Source organism: Schistocerca piceifrons, chromosome 8 (assembly GCF_021461385.2).
Source record: "Schistocerca piceifrons isolate TAMUIC-IGC-003096 chromosome 8, iqSchPice1.1, whole genome shotgun sequence".
NCBI classification, from domain to species: Eukaryota; Metazoa; Arthropoda; class Insecta; order Orthoptera; family Acrididae; genus Schistocerca; species Schistocerca piceifrons.
In genome coordinates, this window is record NC_060145.1 from 456,177,901 (window position 1) to 456,194,326 (window position 16,426).

Consider the following 16,426-nt stretch of genomic DNA (forward strand, 5'->3'; position numbering starts at 1 on the left):
AATTGTTCCTGCAATCAAATGAGTGTAAGGTAGCATGATCCTGTGGTGCGCTGTCCCACAGGAGGCGTGTTCGCCCTGGTGCTGAGGCTCTCCAGCACAGTGCAGCAGGTGTGAGGGTGGTGGCTGGGCGGCGGTGATGTTTGGTGGTGTCCCACAGGAGACGTGTTTCCCCTGAGGCTGAGGCGCTGCGGCGCGGCGCGGCATGCAGGGTGTGTGGGCGGCTGGGCAGGCGGTGATGTTTGGTGGTGTCCCACAGGAGACGTGTTTCCCCTGAGGCTGAGGCGCTGCGGCGCGGCCCGCCATGCAGGGAGTGTGGGCGGCTGGGCAGGCGGCGGCGCGCCTCTGCCGCGGCCTGTGCTTCGTGGCTCTCTGGTACAGCAGCATCTGCGCCGGATTCCTCTTCATCTTCTGCCCGCTGCTGCCGCTCGCCCTCCTGCACCAGAAGCTCTACCGCACCATCACCGACGTCGTCTTCTCCATGTGGGAGCTCTACCCGACGGTAAGTGATCAGCACAACTCTCGAATCACAACTGCGGGAAATGGTCCCCCGAGGGTAAGGAGCAAGAGAGGTCATATGGACATACGACAGGAAATGCAAAGGTACACCCCCTTGTGTATTGAACCGAGGACCTAGAAACGACGCAGGGGCTTCGTCCCGCCGTAGCCCCACAATAGGACACAGCAGTCCACCCACCCCACCGCCGCCCCACACTGAACCCACGGTTATTGTGCGGTTCGGCACCCAGTGGACCCGCCCGGGAACGTCTCACACCAGGCAAGTGTAACCCCAAATGTTTGCGTGGTACAGTAATTATGGTGTATAGGTTAAAAACAAGAGTTCAGCCCATCAGTTCACCTGATGATGGCGACATGTATGATCGCCGAAATATTGTGCCCGTTGGACACTATAGACCGGCAGCATACCTGTGGATATTTTGATTAAAAACATTCTTGGTTGCAATTTTAGTTTATTTTTCAACTACGCGTTTCGCCTTATTTAGGCATCTTCAGGTTATCTTAATTGGGTATTTCTTAGAAGGATCCTTTAGATCCTAAGAAATATCAAATTAAGATAACCTGAAGATGCCTAAATAAGGCGAAACACGTAGTTGAAAAATAAAAAAACTAAAATTGCAACTAAGACTGTTTTTAACTAATACTGTTAAGCACTGGTTTGTTGTATGCCGCATATGGATTGGAAGAATTTCTAATTATGGTGTACGCGTACGTGGCCACACTGTTTGCACATCAATCGCCGACATAGTATAACTGAGGCGGAATGAAGGGAAACAGTCTGCATTCGCCGAGGCAGATGGAAAACCGCCTTGAAAACCATCCACAGGCTGGCCGGCACACCAGACATCGACACCAATCCGTCGGGCGGATTGGTGCCGGGGACCGGCACGCTTTCTCACATGAGAAGCAGCGCGTTAGTCGGCGCGGCTAGCTGGGCAGGCACACCCCCTTGCAGGTTGAGATAAAAGACCTTTGACAGCGGAGGTTTCGACCTTCACCATATCCCCATGTAGGCTACAGAGGATCGTCTCGGTACTTTGGTAACGAACCGTCGGCACCGGTTTAGCACCAGTGTGTGAGTGGTGTTTATTGGGAGCAGCTCGTGGGGCCAACCGTCCTTCCACTACGCGTCACGTGCGAACCATATCTGCTCTTCGTACAGGTGACCCAGCAACCCCTGCTGGAAGACGTGTCTTCCTCGGTAATTGGCATAATGTGGTTTCTACGTGACGGTGCTACAGCTCACTTCCACATTTCTCTGCGGAGGCATCTCACAACACCTATCCTGTATGATGGATCGGACGAAGTGATCCAGTTGGATGTACCACCTGGTCGCTAGACACTAACCCTTAAAACCGAGCGAGGTGGCGCAATGGTTAGCACACTGGACTCGCATTCGGGAGGACAACGGTTCAATCCCACGTCCGGTCATCCTGATTTAGGTTTTCCGTGATTTCTCTATATCGCTCCAGGAAAATGCCGGGATGGTTCCTTTCAAAGGGCACGGCCGACTTCCTTCCACGTCCTTCCCTAAACCGATGAGACCGTTGACCTCGCAGCTTGGTCTCTTCCCCCAAAACAACGCAACCAACCTTAAAATGTTAGCCCGCTGGGGCACCTGAAACAAGTTGCGTTTGGAGGTCCCACTCCAGATATGCAGGCACTGATGCAGTGCATTCGTGCAGTCTGTGACTTCTCTCAGTTGCAGGGTAGCGCATTCGGAGGTGGGTGCCACTTGCTGCTGCGTATTGTCCATGCATGTTTAGAGGCCCATCGAGCTCACTTGGAACTGCTTGTCTGGTGGTGATCTCCTTACATCACGTCATTGCACTTTATAGGCACCGTGACTTAGTAATACTTCGTAGTATAGACACCATGCATTTCTGGCCGTGTGTTTGTATGACTTTTTCTGCTCTCTGGTATCATTTCCTGCACTTCTTCCCCATTTATCAAAGTCGCCCTGAATATTGGATCCATGCGTAAGGATGTATCCTGCCTACTGTGACTGCATCGTTTCTAATAATAGAGTACTGTTTTATTCCTGATATCAATAAGTCTTTATCTCGAGTCACAAATAAAGAATGTAATCAAACACTAGGTTATTTTCCTATGTTAAAAATGTTCACAGATGGTTTTTAATGTGATTGATTACAACATTTAAATGGCATTTACTGTCAATGTTCTCACAAAATATCTGTTACTTTTATGTATTTAAAGCTTAAAAATCATTAAATATCTGGATCTGGTCACGTTATCGGAAACGCCATGGTGTTGGCTCATGTTCGGGTGATGTCACAGGCTAGGAGTAAGTCAAAGTTATACGTCTGTTATAGGAGCGTTAGCCGAAGTTACGAGGTTTTTGCATACTTTTTCTGAAAACAGTTCAACTATTTAGTGATGGAAAACGCAGTTACAACTTTTAAGTAACAAAGAAAGGAATTTTGTGAACAGTGATACAGGAAGCCATGCGAAAGTATATGCGTTTATGCTCTATCCATTTAGAACGGCGATATGTGCAACGACGGACATTCTGCGACATCTTTTAACTCGCTCAGAGCTAAGTAACTGTACAACTTTTGCAAATGGGTCCGTATATAATAAGTAGATTGTAGACTGTCAATTATGAGGTACGATCCAAAGCACAATAAAATTATTCTAGCACAACTTAGTGCTGATTTTACCTGTAGAACACACTCAGCAGACAACCTGCTTCTAACAGGCGTTCGGTGTCGCAACGGATAACGCATCCGACTGCAGAGAAAGAGGTCACATATTGGAATCCAAGGACGGTCATGTGTTTTTAAAGGTTTTACGTGAAATACGAAAATAGCGGCAAGAACTGATTGTAGCAGTTCTTTCGATTGTGGGACGTATTATACATACATTATACATAGCTTCATACTGAGAAATGGGCAACAGAGGATAAACGCATTTACTTTGCGAACAAACGATTCACCTTTTTGGAAAGCATTACTAGTAGTGACAATGTCACTATACGCCCACAGTACGACGAGGTGTCGGGTAATGAGGTCATACGGAGATGGTTCAAATGGCTCTGAGCACTATGGGACTTAATGGTTCAAATGGCTCTGAGCACTATGGGACTTAACTGCTAAGGTCATTAGTCCCCTAGAACTTAGAACTAGTTAAACCTAACTAACCTAAGGACATCACAAACATCCATGCCCGAGGCAGGATTCGAACCTGCGACCGTAGCGGTCACGCGGTTCCAGACTGAAGCGCCTACAACTGCACGGCTCATACGGAAAGATATAAAGTGTGTGTAACATGCAGATGACGCAAACGTAAGGTGTAACGTTGCTCTTGGGGGGGAGGGGGGGGGGCAAAAAGAAAAAGAATTGTTATTTTATATTTTTTTAAAAAAAATGTGGAAAAATTGGATATTTTGGTGGGCCACTTGGCAATAGAATCAGGAATTGATTACACCACTATAATAACATACGTTGAGCATTAAATACCTGACGAAGAGAAGCATTATCATTTCTGTGCATTTTTATATTCGCGATGTAGTCATACCCGGAACAACACTAAGGGACCAGAAGATTTATGGGCTTTTGAAGAAATGCAACACTATACAATTGAAAAAAAAATTGGCTCAGAAATAATAGGAAAACGATAATGTTCCTTCTGCCTCATGCGGCGTGATCGTAATTTCTGGTGATGAACTAACACAAAATAATTATCAATTGAGTGAATGAGGAGATAGAAATCATCAAGGTTAATTTACTAAAATAAGCACACTTATCTGTAACACACTTTTTTTTTTTGATGCTACGTACCTTTTCATATTAAATTACAATAGATGACCATTGTGGTTAAATACTTTATGCATAACAGTCAAAATGCCCCTTGATGCTGTCTGTTCGTAATCAGTTACAAGAAACTACATGTTTTCTGATTGAAAAAGAAAAAAACAATTAGTATATTCACTCACTATTTTCACATAAAATATAAAATACAGTTGCTGAACGCAGCAAGTCCGCGTCCGCCTTTCATAGAATACAAACAGTAAAAGGTGAGGTGCCAAAAGCCTCATTTGTCTTGAAACAACAGAATTCTTTTTTATACCATTAATCGATACATGTACATAAAGATTTACAGGCACCGCGCAAGAACGGCAAAGATAAAGAATAGTAGACTCCGTCACTGCTATGCGAAGGTTCATTTCTTTTACTTTACAATTATTCGATAACTTTAGGCTATCAGGCGTTTACTATTGAGCTATATTAATTTTGTGACGCGAAAATTACTAATATTACAAAGGGCTGTGACGTTTGTGAGTGTAAACTAACGTTGACGTCTAAAGCAGACGTACTTCATCTTTGTGCAAGATGTTGAAACGACAAAAGTTTAAACAATGAAGAAGATTCTAGTTGGACAACACAAAGATAAAAACATTGTTTCTCATACAGCAAAAAGTGTGTGGTCACATTAACAAGAAATTTCTTGAACGTAGCGTGCGTGAACAGCGACTGCAACTATAAGCGCATTTAAACAGCAAGGAAAACACACCCCGTCCTCACAGCTTTACTTCTGCCAGTACCCCGTCTCCTACCTAACTTTACAGAAGCTCTCCTGCGAACCTTACAGAACTAGCACTCTCGGAAGAAAGGATATTGTGGAGACATGGCTTAGTCACAGCCTGGAGAAAACTACCATACCGATCAAAAACAGAATAATATTGTGTCGTGCTTGGGTAGCTCATTTGGTAGAGCACTTGCCCGCGAAAGGCAAAAGTCCCGAGTTCGAGTCTCGGTCCTGCACACAGTTTTAATCTGTCAGGAAGTTTCATGGTGGTTTTCTGATTGTGATTTGGTTAGCATTATGAGAGGACTATCGAGTCGTTTTACAAATAAGTTAAAATGTTCTTTCGGGTTAGATTAGAACTAGCGACCTGTGGACTCTAACTCGTAAAATTCGACTGTCTACCGCTCGAACAACTGACGTGTTGTTGTGCAAAACGACAATGTTCAGAGGGAGCTTAATTTCGCTGAATGACGCCATCCTTCGTTACAGTGGAAGAACGTATCTCGGAGGCAAGTTAATGTTAGCTTCTGAGTTAATTAAGTTAGTAAACTTGTGTGTCGACGTGGTGGCAATTTGCCGGTGCAGTGCAGCCACATTCTGTGCATCTTCTGATTCTCTGGAATGCTCAAAAAGACTTTTCCGAAGTTTTTGCAGATGTATTTGTACAATACGGTACCACACATCATTTGTAACCTATTCTCCGAAACGTATATTCCAAAACAAGACATCACTGTGTATTAGCATTACTACAGTAGAAGACAGCCAGTGACGTCACAGGCATCACATCACTCGAATGGGTCGTTTTAGCGGACTAACAAATTATTTAAATTGCATTTCCGTTTTTGTGTAAGAATACTGAATTTCAAGAGAAAGAGCATGTTAAGGGCATAAAGCGACATAATTAATCATTTAAAATAATTTCCAGAAAACAGTAACTACTCTATTATAAAATCACTAGCCTAGCTGAAAAGTGGTACTTTTCCCATTTACTTTCTTGAGTTGAAGGAAATCTGTAATTCATCGTCTAATTTGTCTAGCATATAACTTATTCACAGTATATTCTACTGCACAATATCTGGCGTTTCGGTTTCTACTGCAAAGACGAATAAGTTTCGTGATTGTTAAATACGTAAACACAATACATGCTATTATCCATGCGAGAAAACGAGTGCACACTAGCCTTACAGGAAATTCAATGGTAAGTGTTACGAATATTGACTTTACCTTCTTCTTTTCCGGTTAATATTTCCCATACATGATGTTGTTTATAAGTTTTTGTGCTGGAGCCTACCGGAAAGATTGATCAGAATTTAGGTATTCTGTTGTGAAGTTTACATCTTCTTCTCGTTTCGTCACCATATCAATAGATTTAAATATTATTTTGTTTTCCTGGTGATATCATATTCTGTATTCGTTGCTTTGTTTGTTGACCCATTTATATTGCCATAATTGTTGGCTCGCGCAGTCAATTATTATTTAAGTAGTTTCGTTCTGTAACTAGAAACAATTTTTCGAGGATTTGTCGCTCTGTCTTTACTACATCGCACAACTTATTGGTTAAGACGATTCTGCGGGAGTTCGGATCAGTCCGATAACTGTCAATTCCAAATTGCATCATATAACAGGAGTGAACATTCTACAACAAGCTGTTAAGTTGATACGATAGGGGCTAGAGACTTGATGATGAGATGTTGACCACGTCAGGCATTCACATCTTCTCAACTAGAAAAGCTGCCACTGCACGATCACTAGACTCCGCAACGATGGATCCAAGGGTTGCACCAGACACGTAAACCATTGACATATAGAATGTAAAAAAATCTACGTGTACAGAATCTTAGAATGTTTAGAGGAGATAAAAGAAACACTTCCTTACGTGACAGCCGGCCGTGGTGGCCGAGCGGTTCTAGGCGCTTCAGCCCGGAACCGCGGAACTGCAGGTTCGAATCCTGCCAAGGGCATGGATGTGTGTGACGTCCTTAGGTTAGTTAGGGGACTGATGACCTCAGATGTTAAGTCCCATAGCGCTCAGAGCCATTTGAACCTAACGTGACAAAAATGTCGCAGGTGCAACTTTTTCGCCTGAGGTTCGTGAAGGTTTTGATGTAAGGTTTTTCAGACACAATGTTCAAACTGCTGAGTGATGATGGTGATGTTTGGTTTGTGGGGCGCTCAGCTGCGCAGTCATCACCACCCGTACCAAGTCCCATTTTTTACACAGTCCAACGTTTTACGCAATACAATCCAGCCACTGTCAGGAATGATGATGATGATGATGATGATGATGATGATGTCAGCACAAACGCCCAGTCACCAGGCAGAGAATATCCCCGACTCGGCCAGGAATTGAACCCGGGACTCCGTGATCCAGAGGCAGCAACGCTAGCCACTGGACCACGAGCTGCCGACTCTGCCGAGTGATGAATATTGTTTTAGAGACGTTGCTGAAAATGTTATTCATTCATATTAATGCCCAACTGGCATCTGCACGCCAATGATTGTCTAACACGTTGAAAACAACCAGATGCTACACGAACAACGCTTGCAGCTTCTGCGAAACGGGCAACCAGTTGTGCAGTACGGGATAACGAGGTTAAGGGGTTGGTTGGCACGCAACTTCTCTTTCCTGCCGCCGTGGAGCTACAGTGCTCTCATCGTGATAGTGGAAGTGTACGTAAAGGTGAATCACCTACCAAAACTTAAGTTCGCAAAGGAAGTACCACTGATCCATCGTTTTCCTGAACGCTGAGTAAATGTTTTCATCGTAAATGAAGAATTCACCTTACGCGACACAAACAGTCGAGGAGCCTTCACAAAGATTATTAACAAAACCAAGAAACACTATTCTTCTACTCGGACGGATGATAATAGAAAATTGACAAGTGAGTCACTGGCTGAAGGCCAGGTTTATAAACAAGTTAACAACACAAAATAAAAATGCTAGGTCTCCTTGAGACTGTCTTTAAACAAAGTTCAACTAAACGTTCAGTTCTTCCATCAACGGACAAAGTTCCACAAAAGCTTTAAGTTCTTTTGTTGCTGTTCCATTGCAACAATCTACAGTTAGTGTACTACAAGAGTAATTTGAGCCAGGTTTTACGACATCCACACCAACGAAGACAGGTTTGTCAACAGCTTCTTCTTAGGGAATGGCAGCCCATTCTTCAGAGTGCTGCACTGAGGAGAGGCATCGATGTCGGGCGAAACCTGGCATGAATTCGGCGTTCCAAAACATCCCAAAGATGGTCTGTTGGATTTAGGTCAGGACTGTGCAGGCCAGTCCATTACAAGGATGTTACTCTCGTGTAACCCCTCCGCCACAGGCCGTGCATTATGAATAAGTGCTCGATTGTGTTGAAAGATGCAATCACCATCCCCGAATTGCTCTTCAACAGTGGGAAGCAAGAAGGTGCTTAAATCATCAATGTAGGCCTGTGCTGTGAAAGTGCCACGCAAAACAACGGGTGCAAGCCCCCTCCATGAAAAACACGACCACAACATAACACCACTGCCTCCGAATTTTACTGTTGGCACTACACACGCTGCCAGATGACTCTCACTGGACATTCGCCATGCCCACTTCGTCACTCCACACAACGTTTTTCCACTGTTCAATCGCCCAATGTTTACGCTCCTTTCACCAAGCGAGGCGTCATTTGGCATTTCCCAGCGTGATTTGTGGCTTATGAGGAGCCGCTCGACCATAAAATCCAAGTTTTCTCACCTCCCGCCTGTCATAGTACTTGCAGTGGATCCTGATGCAGTTTGGAATTCCTGTGTGATTGTCTGCATAGATGCCTGCCTATTACACATTACGACCCTGTTATACTGTCGGTGGTATCTATCAGTCAACAGACGAGGTCGGCCTGTACGCTTTTGTGCTGTACATGTCTCTTGACGATTCCACTTCACTATGACATCGGAAACAGTGGACCTAGGGATGTTTAGGAGTGTGGAAATCTCGGGTACAGACATATGACATAAGTGACACCCAATCACGTGACCACACTGGAAGTCCGTGAGTTCCGCGGAACGCCCCATTCTGCTCTCTGACAATGTCTAACGACTACTGAGGTCGTTGATATGAAGTACCTGGTAGTAAGTGGCAGCACAATGCACCTAATATGAAAAACTTATGTTTTTGGGGGTGTCCGGATACTTTTGATCACATAGTGTATCTTCCTGTGCTGCTGTGCGTCCTCGACGGTTGGCAAGGAAGATTGTCGAATGACATCGACCTCCATCGGCGTCAGTTCTGCAGGTACAGGCCGGCCTGCAGAACTGGTTGATGGCTGCAGCTGAGACGACTGTGTGCTGACTCGTTGTGACTTCTCCTGAGTCTCCGTCTCTGCAAAAAGAATGAGATGTAACCATTTTGTATTTTGGATTTTGCCTTTGTGGCGTTTTGGTTGACATGTTTCTGGAACACCGTGCCATTCTTCAGTGTGACTTCCGCCATAGCCCTTTCGAGGGATTTTATTACTTTTCCAGGGAGCTACTGTTGACATATGTGAGAAAATGCGAGGGCCCAAAAAGGATTTCGAAGCGTATAAAGGTGATAAGTTTTTCACGATGTTTGCTGATTGACTGACAGATGGATGATTGTATTTGTGATCCATGGGGTCCAACAAGTAATTTTTCTGCTGGTGAGGCTCCCTCTTGCGGAGTGGAATGATATGGAACTTGGAAGATTTTAATATATGATTCTTAAATGTGCTGGCAAATCGTACTGGAAGGCTATTAGAAACTGCATGGAAAGGTGTTGTATGCAGGATGACATTAATAAAACGGACAAACTGCAGGGACGAATTCCTGACTGGAAATGAAGGAAAAAAGGTCCTATGACCAAATGTCTGGAAATCCATCATTGCCACAGTAGATGGCTCTGACGAATGACTTCCTTTGACCACATGCCGTATGTTCCTTGTGTGTTGCAGGTTGTGTGATTGACGCAGAATACTGTAAGTAGCGCAATGGTCCGGCATACGTGTCGGGAACAAGCCAGGATAGTGTTTGTGTATGACAACAGATCGAAACGGTCGAGAGGCAGCACAGTTATACCCAAACAAGCACTCTCACACACGTCCAACACTCTAAACATTCTGCGTGGTGTCTGCCTGTTCTATATCGTGTCTCCCTACCACTTTCGCGCAACGATGCTCTGAGCGTGTTTTTTAGGGAATTGACTAGTTTGAACCTGGGACCTGTTGCTGGTAAGGAGACGTCAGACCACACATGACATGTAGAGTTCAGAAGTGTTCAGTGAGACTAGCGATGATATAACCAAATACTTAATGATTTCAGCGTCAGCTCCACTGCACTCCCAGTTAAGTTTACCATTGGAAATTTTATTCTACTCACAAAATATCGTTTATAAATTGCACTATTGATAAAAGGAAATGTTTTAATACAGGATGGTAAAAACCAACTGAGTTCAACAAGAATGTGAACGAATATTCCCTGAATGGGTTTCCAAGTTCTACAATGGATCGAAGGATGACCTATGCCATATCACATCTATAATCTAGGTTTAAATTAAGTTTCACAAGAGAGAAAACTATCAAAATGGTCTACAGTGACCCTAAATTATCTTTAATTACTTATCTAACTTGTCGTAAATTACAGTGGCTGATGTGGCTTCTCAATAACTACATAACAGAAAAATTATCGCTTTTCAGATTTTTACTTCAAGTGGCAAATGTGAACACCATGAGCTTTAATTGACGATCGACACTAGTATTATGTAAAGGGGATGTAACAGATGAGACTTCTGCAGTTCTGAGTGAAGCCTTATGCGCTCAAAAATGCGTCATCGCGTGCGTTCATTATCTTGTCGGTGTTTGTCAGGGGGCGGCGGCCGGCGCAGCTCCGTCCAGCTCGCCCTCTCGGAAGCAAAACTGTCCTAACTTCTCCTTACTACAATTTACCGAAGTTGGTTTAAAAAAAAACTATCTGGCTGTGTTTTCATTTGACCAATCAGGGTCTCAATGTTAACCTTAAGCTCCGCCTACAGAAATTCTGTCTATCCAATGAGAAACGTTATACTTTTCGTGGTGGGGCAATGTTTTTAAAGTTTGCAAGGTAACACAGACGCGAAAGTGTGTCACGCTAACACTTGCAGCTGGTGTGGTCCTTTTAGGGTTATCGTAAGATCTATACTGTTCTTCTGGAGGGCTCTAGCTTTTAACATGGGCTGGGGGGTGGTCCTAACGTAACAGAGACGCGAAAAAGTCTCACGCTAAAACTTGCGGGTGGTGTGGCCCTAGCGGTTAGCTGGTGACGTGGGTGTCCGTCCGTCCCTTATCGTAGGGCCTTCCAGCTTAACACGGTTCTCCCCTCGGAACTGCGTCTGCCTCACGGTGGGAAGGTATGACATGCATTTAGGCATTCTTGTGTTAGTCTGTGGTATTCCATTTGCTCACTCGTTACTCGTATTACTTTGGTTAATTTAATGTCACGATTTATTCGGAGCTATGTGACATACTACTGGGTTTGCTTATCATGTCAGGGTTTTCATGGAAGGTGTTGGATTTGCCTGACACCTTACAACACATCACACAACATTTCAAACCCTTCTTGGGCGTTTGAGTGATCATGGTTATTTTCAGACAGACGAACATGCAGAAAGGTGGGGGGCTGTACGTGCAACAGATCTGGAGGAGATAGGATATTGAGACGAACTAATACAAGCTCCAGGCAAGTTGCCCGCCAACATAGTGTAAGCCAAAATACGATTATGTGTCTTCTACTACAGGATAACCGCTACTATCCCCATCATCTGCTGTCCGTGGAGGCCACTTTGAACGTGTTGTGTGACGTGGGTGCGATGCAGCTCTGTACTGTGTGCCAGGACGATTTGTTATCGTTGCAATCACGTCTATTTCCACACACATGTTTGTGGAGCTTTTTTCCTCCATTCACAGTCTGGAATCCATCCCTGCAGTTTGTCGGTTATATTAATGTTCACCCTGTATATTAATTGTATGATATACTTGTCATAAAGTGAAGCAAATTCAGCTGAAGTGAACTGTTGCGGATTGTAAGTTACCAAGGTCTCTGAGTGCCCTACCGCTAAAATAAATGGCTGTGAATGATTTGACGGGATGAGATGTTCGACACATAGGAGACATAGGGAAAACCTGCAGTGCGTCAATGGGTATAAGCCAGATATGACCCAGAAACGGTCCACCAAATTTCAGGTGTAGTCTCTACTATGATGCAGTAGTATCTGACCATGGGAAGAATCAATGATGTGGTGCAGCCTGCTTGCTCTGGCAGGTGGTGCAAGCCGCAACCATATCCGTGATGGAGGCACTGCGGGCCTGCCAGTATGAGCTGACAAGCCAACCTTTTGGTAAGGACCTTCCCCTTGTCCCGCTCGTGGAGTAAAGCCACCGTTGTCATAGTGACCTCGAAATAACCACCCTGGCCTGGTGGTTGTCACCTGCAGGAGCAACACAGCGTGAGAGGTAAAAAGCTGTTGCCTTCTGGCCAGTATTCCTGGAGTGTTTGTGGAATGAGGGCCACCTCCACCACGCCAGATGAAGTTCCCTGAAGACTAGGCCATCTGTGGAGTGTGTGGCCACCAGTGTTGCATAAAGTAGGAGGCTGCCTATTGCTTCTTGTGCCTTGCTGTCTAAACGGAAACATGCTTCTAGATCCTCATCACATTCTAGGTCTCTGAAGATCGACGTAGCGTGTTATGTGGTGGACACAATTGAATGTCATAATTATTAAGATAAAAATAGTACCCACCACTGTAGGCTGTGAGCCTTCTTGGTGGGCATGGATGTGGAGCCCAGGAAAAGTGGTAAAAGTGGCTTATGGTCAGATAGCAATGTGTATTTTCTATCGCATACGTAATCATCAAATTTTTTGAGACAAAAGATGATGGCCAGGGCGTCGTTCGAAATTTGGCTATAGTTTCATTGATCAATGGACAGATTCTTGAAGATAAATGCGGTGGGGTGCTCCATCCCGTTGATGATGTTGGAGAGACTACTCCCATTCCATAATCGGAGGCATCGTTACTGAGAAGAGTGATTGGGATGGACGATACAGCCCTGCTCACCAGCACTAGACGGGTTAACCTCATCATCAACAGAATGCAGCTCCATCTCAACCTAGTCACCAACGGAGCAGCCGACCAACTCATTCGACTCAACACAGAAGAAACGAGGATCGTAATGTTTACATGAGGCAGACCCGATCTTTGGCAGAGGCTAGTATTGAGCAGAATGAAAATCATCTCAACAAACCGTGCCAAAAGTACCTAAGTGTGCATCTCGACAGCAAGCTCCTGTTCAAACTCCACCTAATTGAGAAGAGAACGAAAATCCTTGGATAGATCTACGATCTTGGCCAGCATACACGTCTGTACAAAACTCTGCATCTACACACATCAAAAAAAGTTTTCAATCACCCCAGTTCCCAGAACTCCTGAATATAGACGTTGACTATGGACGTTGTATCACACAGTCCCTTTGACTGTTCAGAGATGTCATTAAACCCGCCCAAATAATGTAAACAAACATGCATGAGCACTGCTTATTATATGGACGGGGTCCGACAGCCAATCAGTTCCAGTCTTACACCAAGGAGGAGGTACACGGCTCGTGTTGTCTGTAGGTCAACGATGCCTACAGCGGTTCGATCGCGTCCTCATTGTCACTTTGTGCCAGGAAGGGCTCTCAACAAGGGAAGTGTCCAGGCGTCTCAGAGTGAACCAAAACGATGTTGTTCGGACATGGAGGAAATACAGAGGGATAAGAACTGCCGATAACCTGCCTCGCTCAGGCCGACCACGGGTTAATACTGCAGTGGATGACCGCTACCTACGGATTATGGCCCGGAGGAACCCTGACAGCAACGCCCACCATGTTCAATAACGCTTTTCGTGCAGACCACAGCACGTAGTGTTACGACTCAAACTGTGCGCAATAGGCTGCATGATGTGCAACTTCACTCCCGACGTCCATGGCGAGGTCCATCTTTGCAAACCACGACACCGTGCAGCGCGGTTCGAATGGGCCGAACAACATGCCGAATGGACCGCTCGGGTTTGGCACCACGATCTCTTCACCGATAAGTGTCGCATATGCCTTCAACCAGACAATCGTCGGAGAACGTGTTTGGAGGCAACCCGATCAGACTGAACGCCTTAGACACACTGTCCAGCGAGTGCCGCAAGGTGGAGGTTCCCTGCTGTTTTGGGGTGGTATTATGTGAGGCTGACGTACGCCGCTGGTGGTCATGGAAGGCGCCGTAACGACTTAACGATGTGAATGCCATCCTCCGACCGATACTGCGTGCAACCATTTCGGCAGCATACTGGCGAAGCATCGTCTTCATGGACGGCAATTCGCGCCCCCATCGTGCACATCTTGTGTATGACTTCCTTCGGGATAACGACATCTCGACTAGAGTGGCCAGCATGTTCTCCAGACATGACCCTATCGAACATGCCTGGGACAGATTGAAAAGGGCTGTTTATGGACAACAAGACCCACCAACCACTCTGAGGGATCTACGCCGAATCGCCGTTGAGGAGTGGGACAATCTGGACCAACAGTGCCTTCATGAACTTGCCGATACCATGCCACGACGAATACAGGCATACATCAATGCGAGAGGACGTGTACTGGGTATTAGAGGTAGCGGTGTGTACAGCAATCTGGACCACCACCTCTGAAGGTCTCGCTGTATGGTGGTACAACACGGAATGAGTGGTTTTCATGAGCAATAAAAAGGGTGAAAATGAAATTTATGTTGATCTCTATTCCGATTTTCTGTACAGGTTCCGGAACTCTCGGAACCGAGGTGATGCAAAACTTTTTTTGATGTGTGTGTAAAGCCATAGTTTTTCTGTCCATGTTACATTGGTGCTCCAACTAGGGAACAGCAAATGCATCCAACATCAAATTACTTCAGGTATTATAAAATCCGTGCCTTCAGCTCATCCTTAGGGTTCGTGATTTGCTCTAGGAACTCGACATGCCGACTGTTCAGGAACTTATCATCACCCCCAACACGCGCAAACATTTGAACAAGTGGACGCTTTGAGGTCTTCTAGAGGACACTGGACTACAAGTGGACAGTCGCCCCTGCACATTCACTGCATCCGGCTACATCGAGCTATCGTCAAGGCGCCTCAATGAAACACTGAATAAATGAAATCAACCCACATGTCATATTGTCTCAACCCCCACCCCAGAAAGGCTCAAGGACCTCACCGAGCCCACAGCCCTTCTTACGCTTAAATAAAGAATGAATTACCCATTTACCTGTCACCCAGAAAGTCCAGCCACTTAAGTGTTAGCTATTCAGCACACAACCACCCGAAGAAAAAATAACCGGTCTCCAGGCAGTCAGCATCGGGAGTTCATAGCTGACATTTCTGTGGGATTAGCGCCGGCCGTGCAAGCGGTCATTCAGTCAGAGTTCCATTCACAGAGCTCACAGTACACTCGGGGCATTACACTGGCCACGTGCTGGCTCTCCTGTCTCGCATACTTTGTTCAAACTGCCGAGTCATCACTGTATGAACCGCGGACTACGTCCACGTACGAACATCTCCAGTTACGTCGCTGATACCGTAGTACAGCAGACCAGGGAACGCCAGTGACTAATCTAGCATAAACGATATGGCTCGTATCTTCTAAAAAACTTTTACTGTATTTGTTTAGAAGACTAATAAAGTTATATTGTTCTTTGGCTACCTTCTCTAAACTTTCTGGGCAGTGCTTTGCGAGAAGAACGCTTTCTTACCTCCAGGGATGGCCATTTGGGTTCGCGGAGCATTTGTCTAATACTTGCCTATTGATCGAACCTGCCTGTATCAATCTAGCAGCCCACCTGGTTTTTTTAATAGATGAGCCACGCTTTCCTAGAATTCTCGCGATGAACCGAAGTCATTCTAAGTCGCATTCACTGCTAACGACGTGCTATTTCCATTTCCTTTGTAATAGACGTGAATGTATCAAGCAACACCCCACTGATACTGTGATCGAACATTACGCGATTGTTTTTCCTGCTCATTTCCATCAGCTTACATTCTTCCACATTTAGAGCAAACTTCCGCTCATCGTACCAAATAGAAATTCTGGCCCGAGTCACCCTCTACCCTCGTACAGTCACTCAACATAGACACCGTTCCATACAGTACATTGTCATCAGCAAACAGCCGATCTGTTACATCACTTACGTATATGGAGAACAAAGCGGATCCCATGACACTTCCCTGTGGCGGTTCTGACGATAGTTTCGTATCTAATGAACACTCAGCGTCCACACAACATACTGTTCTTTACTTATTTACAACCTGCTCCATTACACTGTAATAGTACGTGTATGTATTGTTTGT

At 45.2% G+C, this 16,426-nt stretch overlaps 1 protein-coding gene across 1 annotated transcript in view; it reads left to right on the top strand.

Moving 5' to 3' along the window:
* The first annotated feature begins 301 nt into the window (after positions 1–301).
* Positions 302–16,426, top strand: part of LOC124712447 (lysocardiolipin acyltransferase 1-like) — a 136,340-nt gene continuing 120,215 nt past the window's right edge. Inside the window, exon 1 of the mRNA XM_047242742.1 lies at positions 302–499. Coding sequence (XP_047098698.1) covers positions 302–499 — 198 coding nt within the window. The remainder of the gene's footprint in view (positions 500–16,426) is intronic.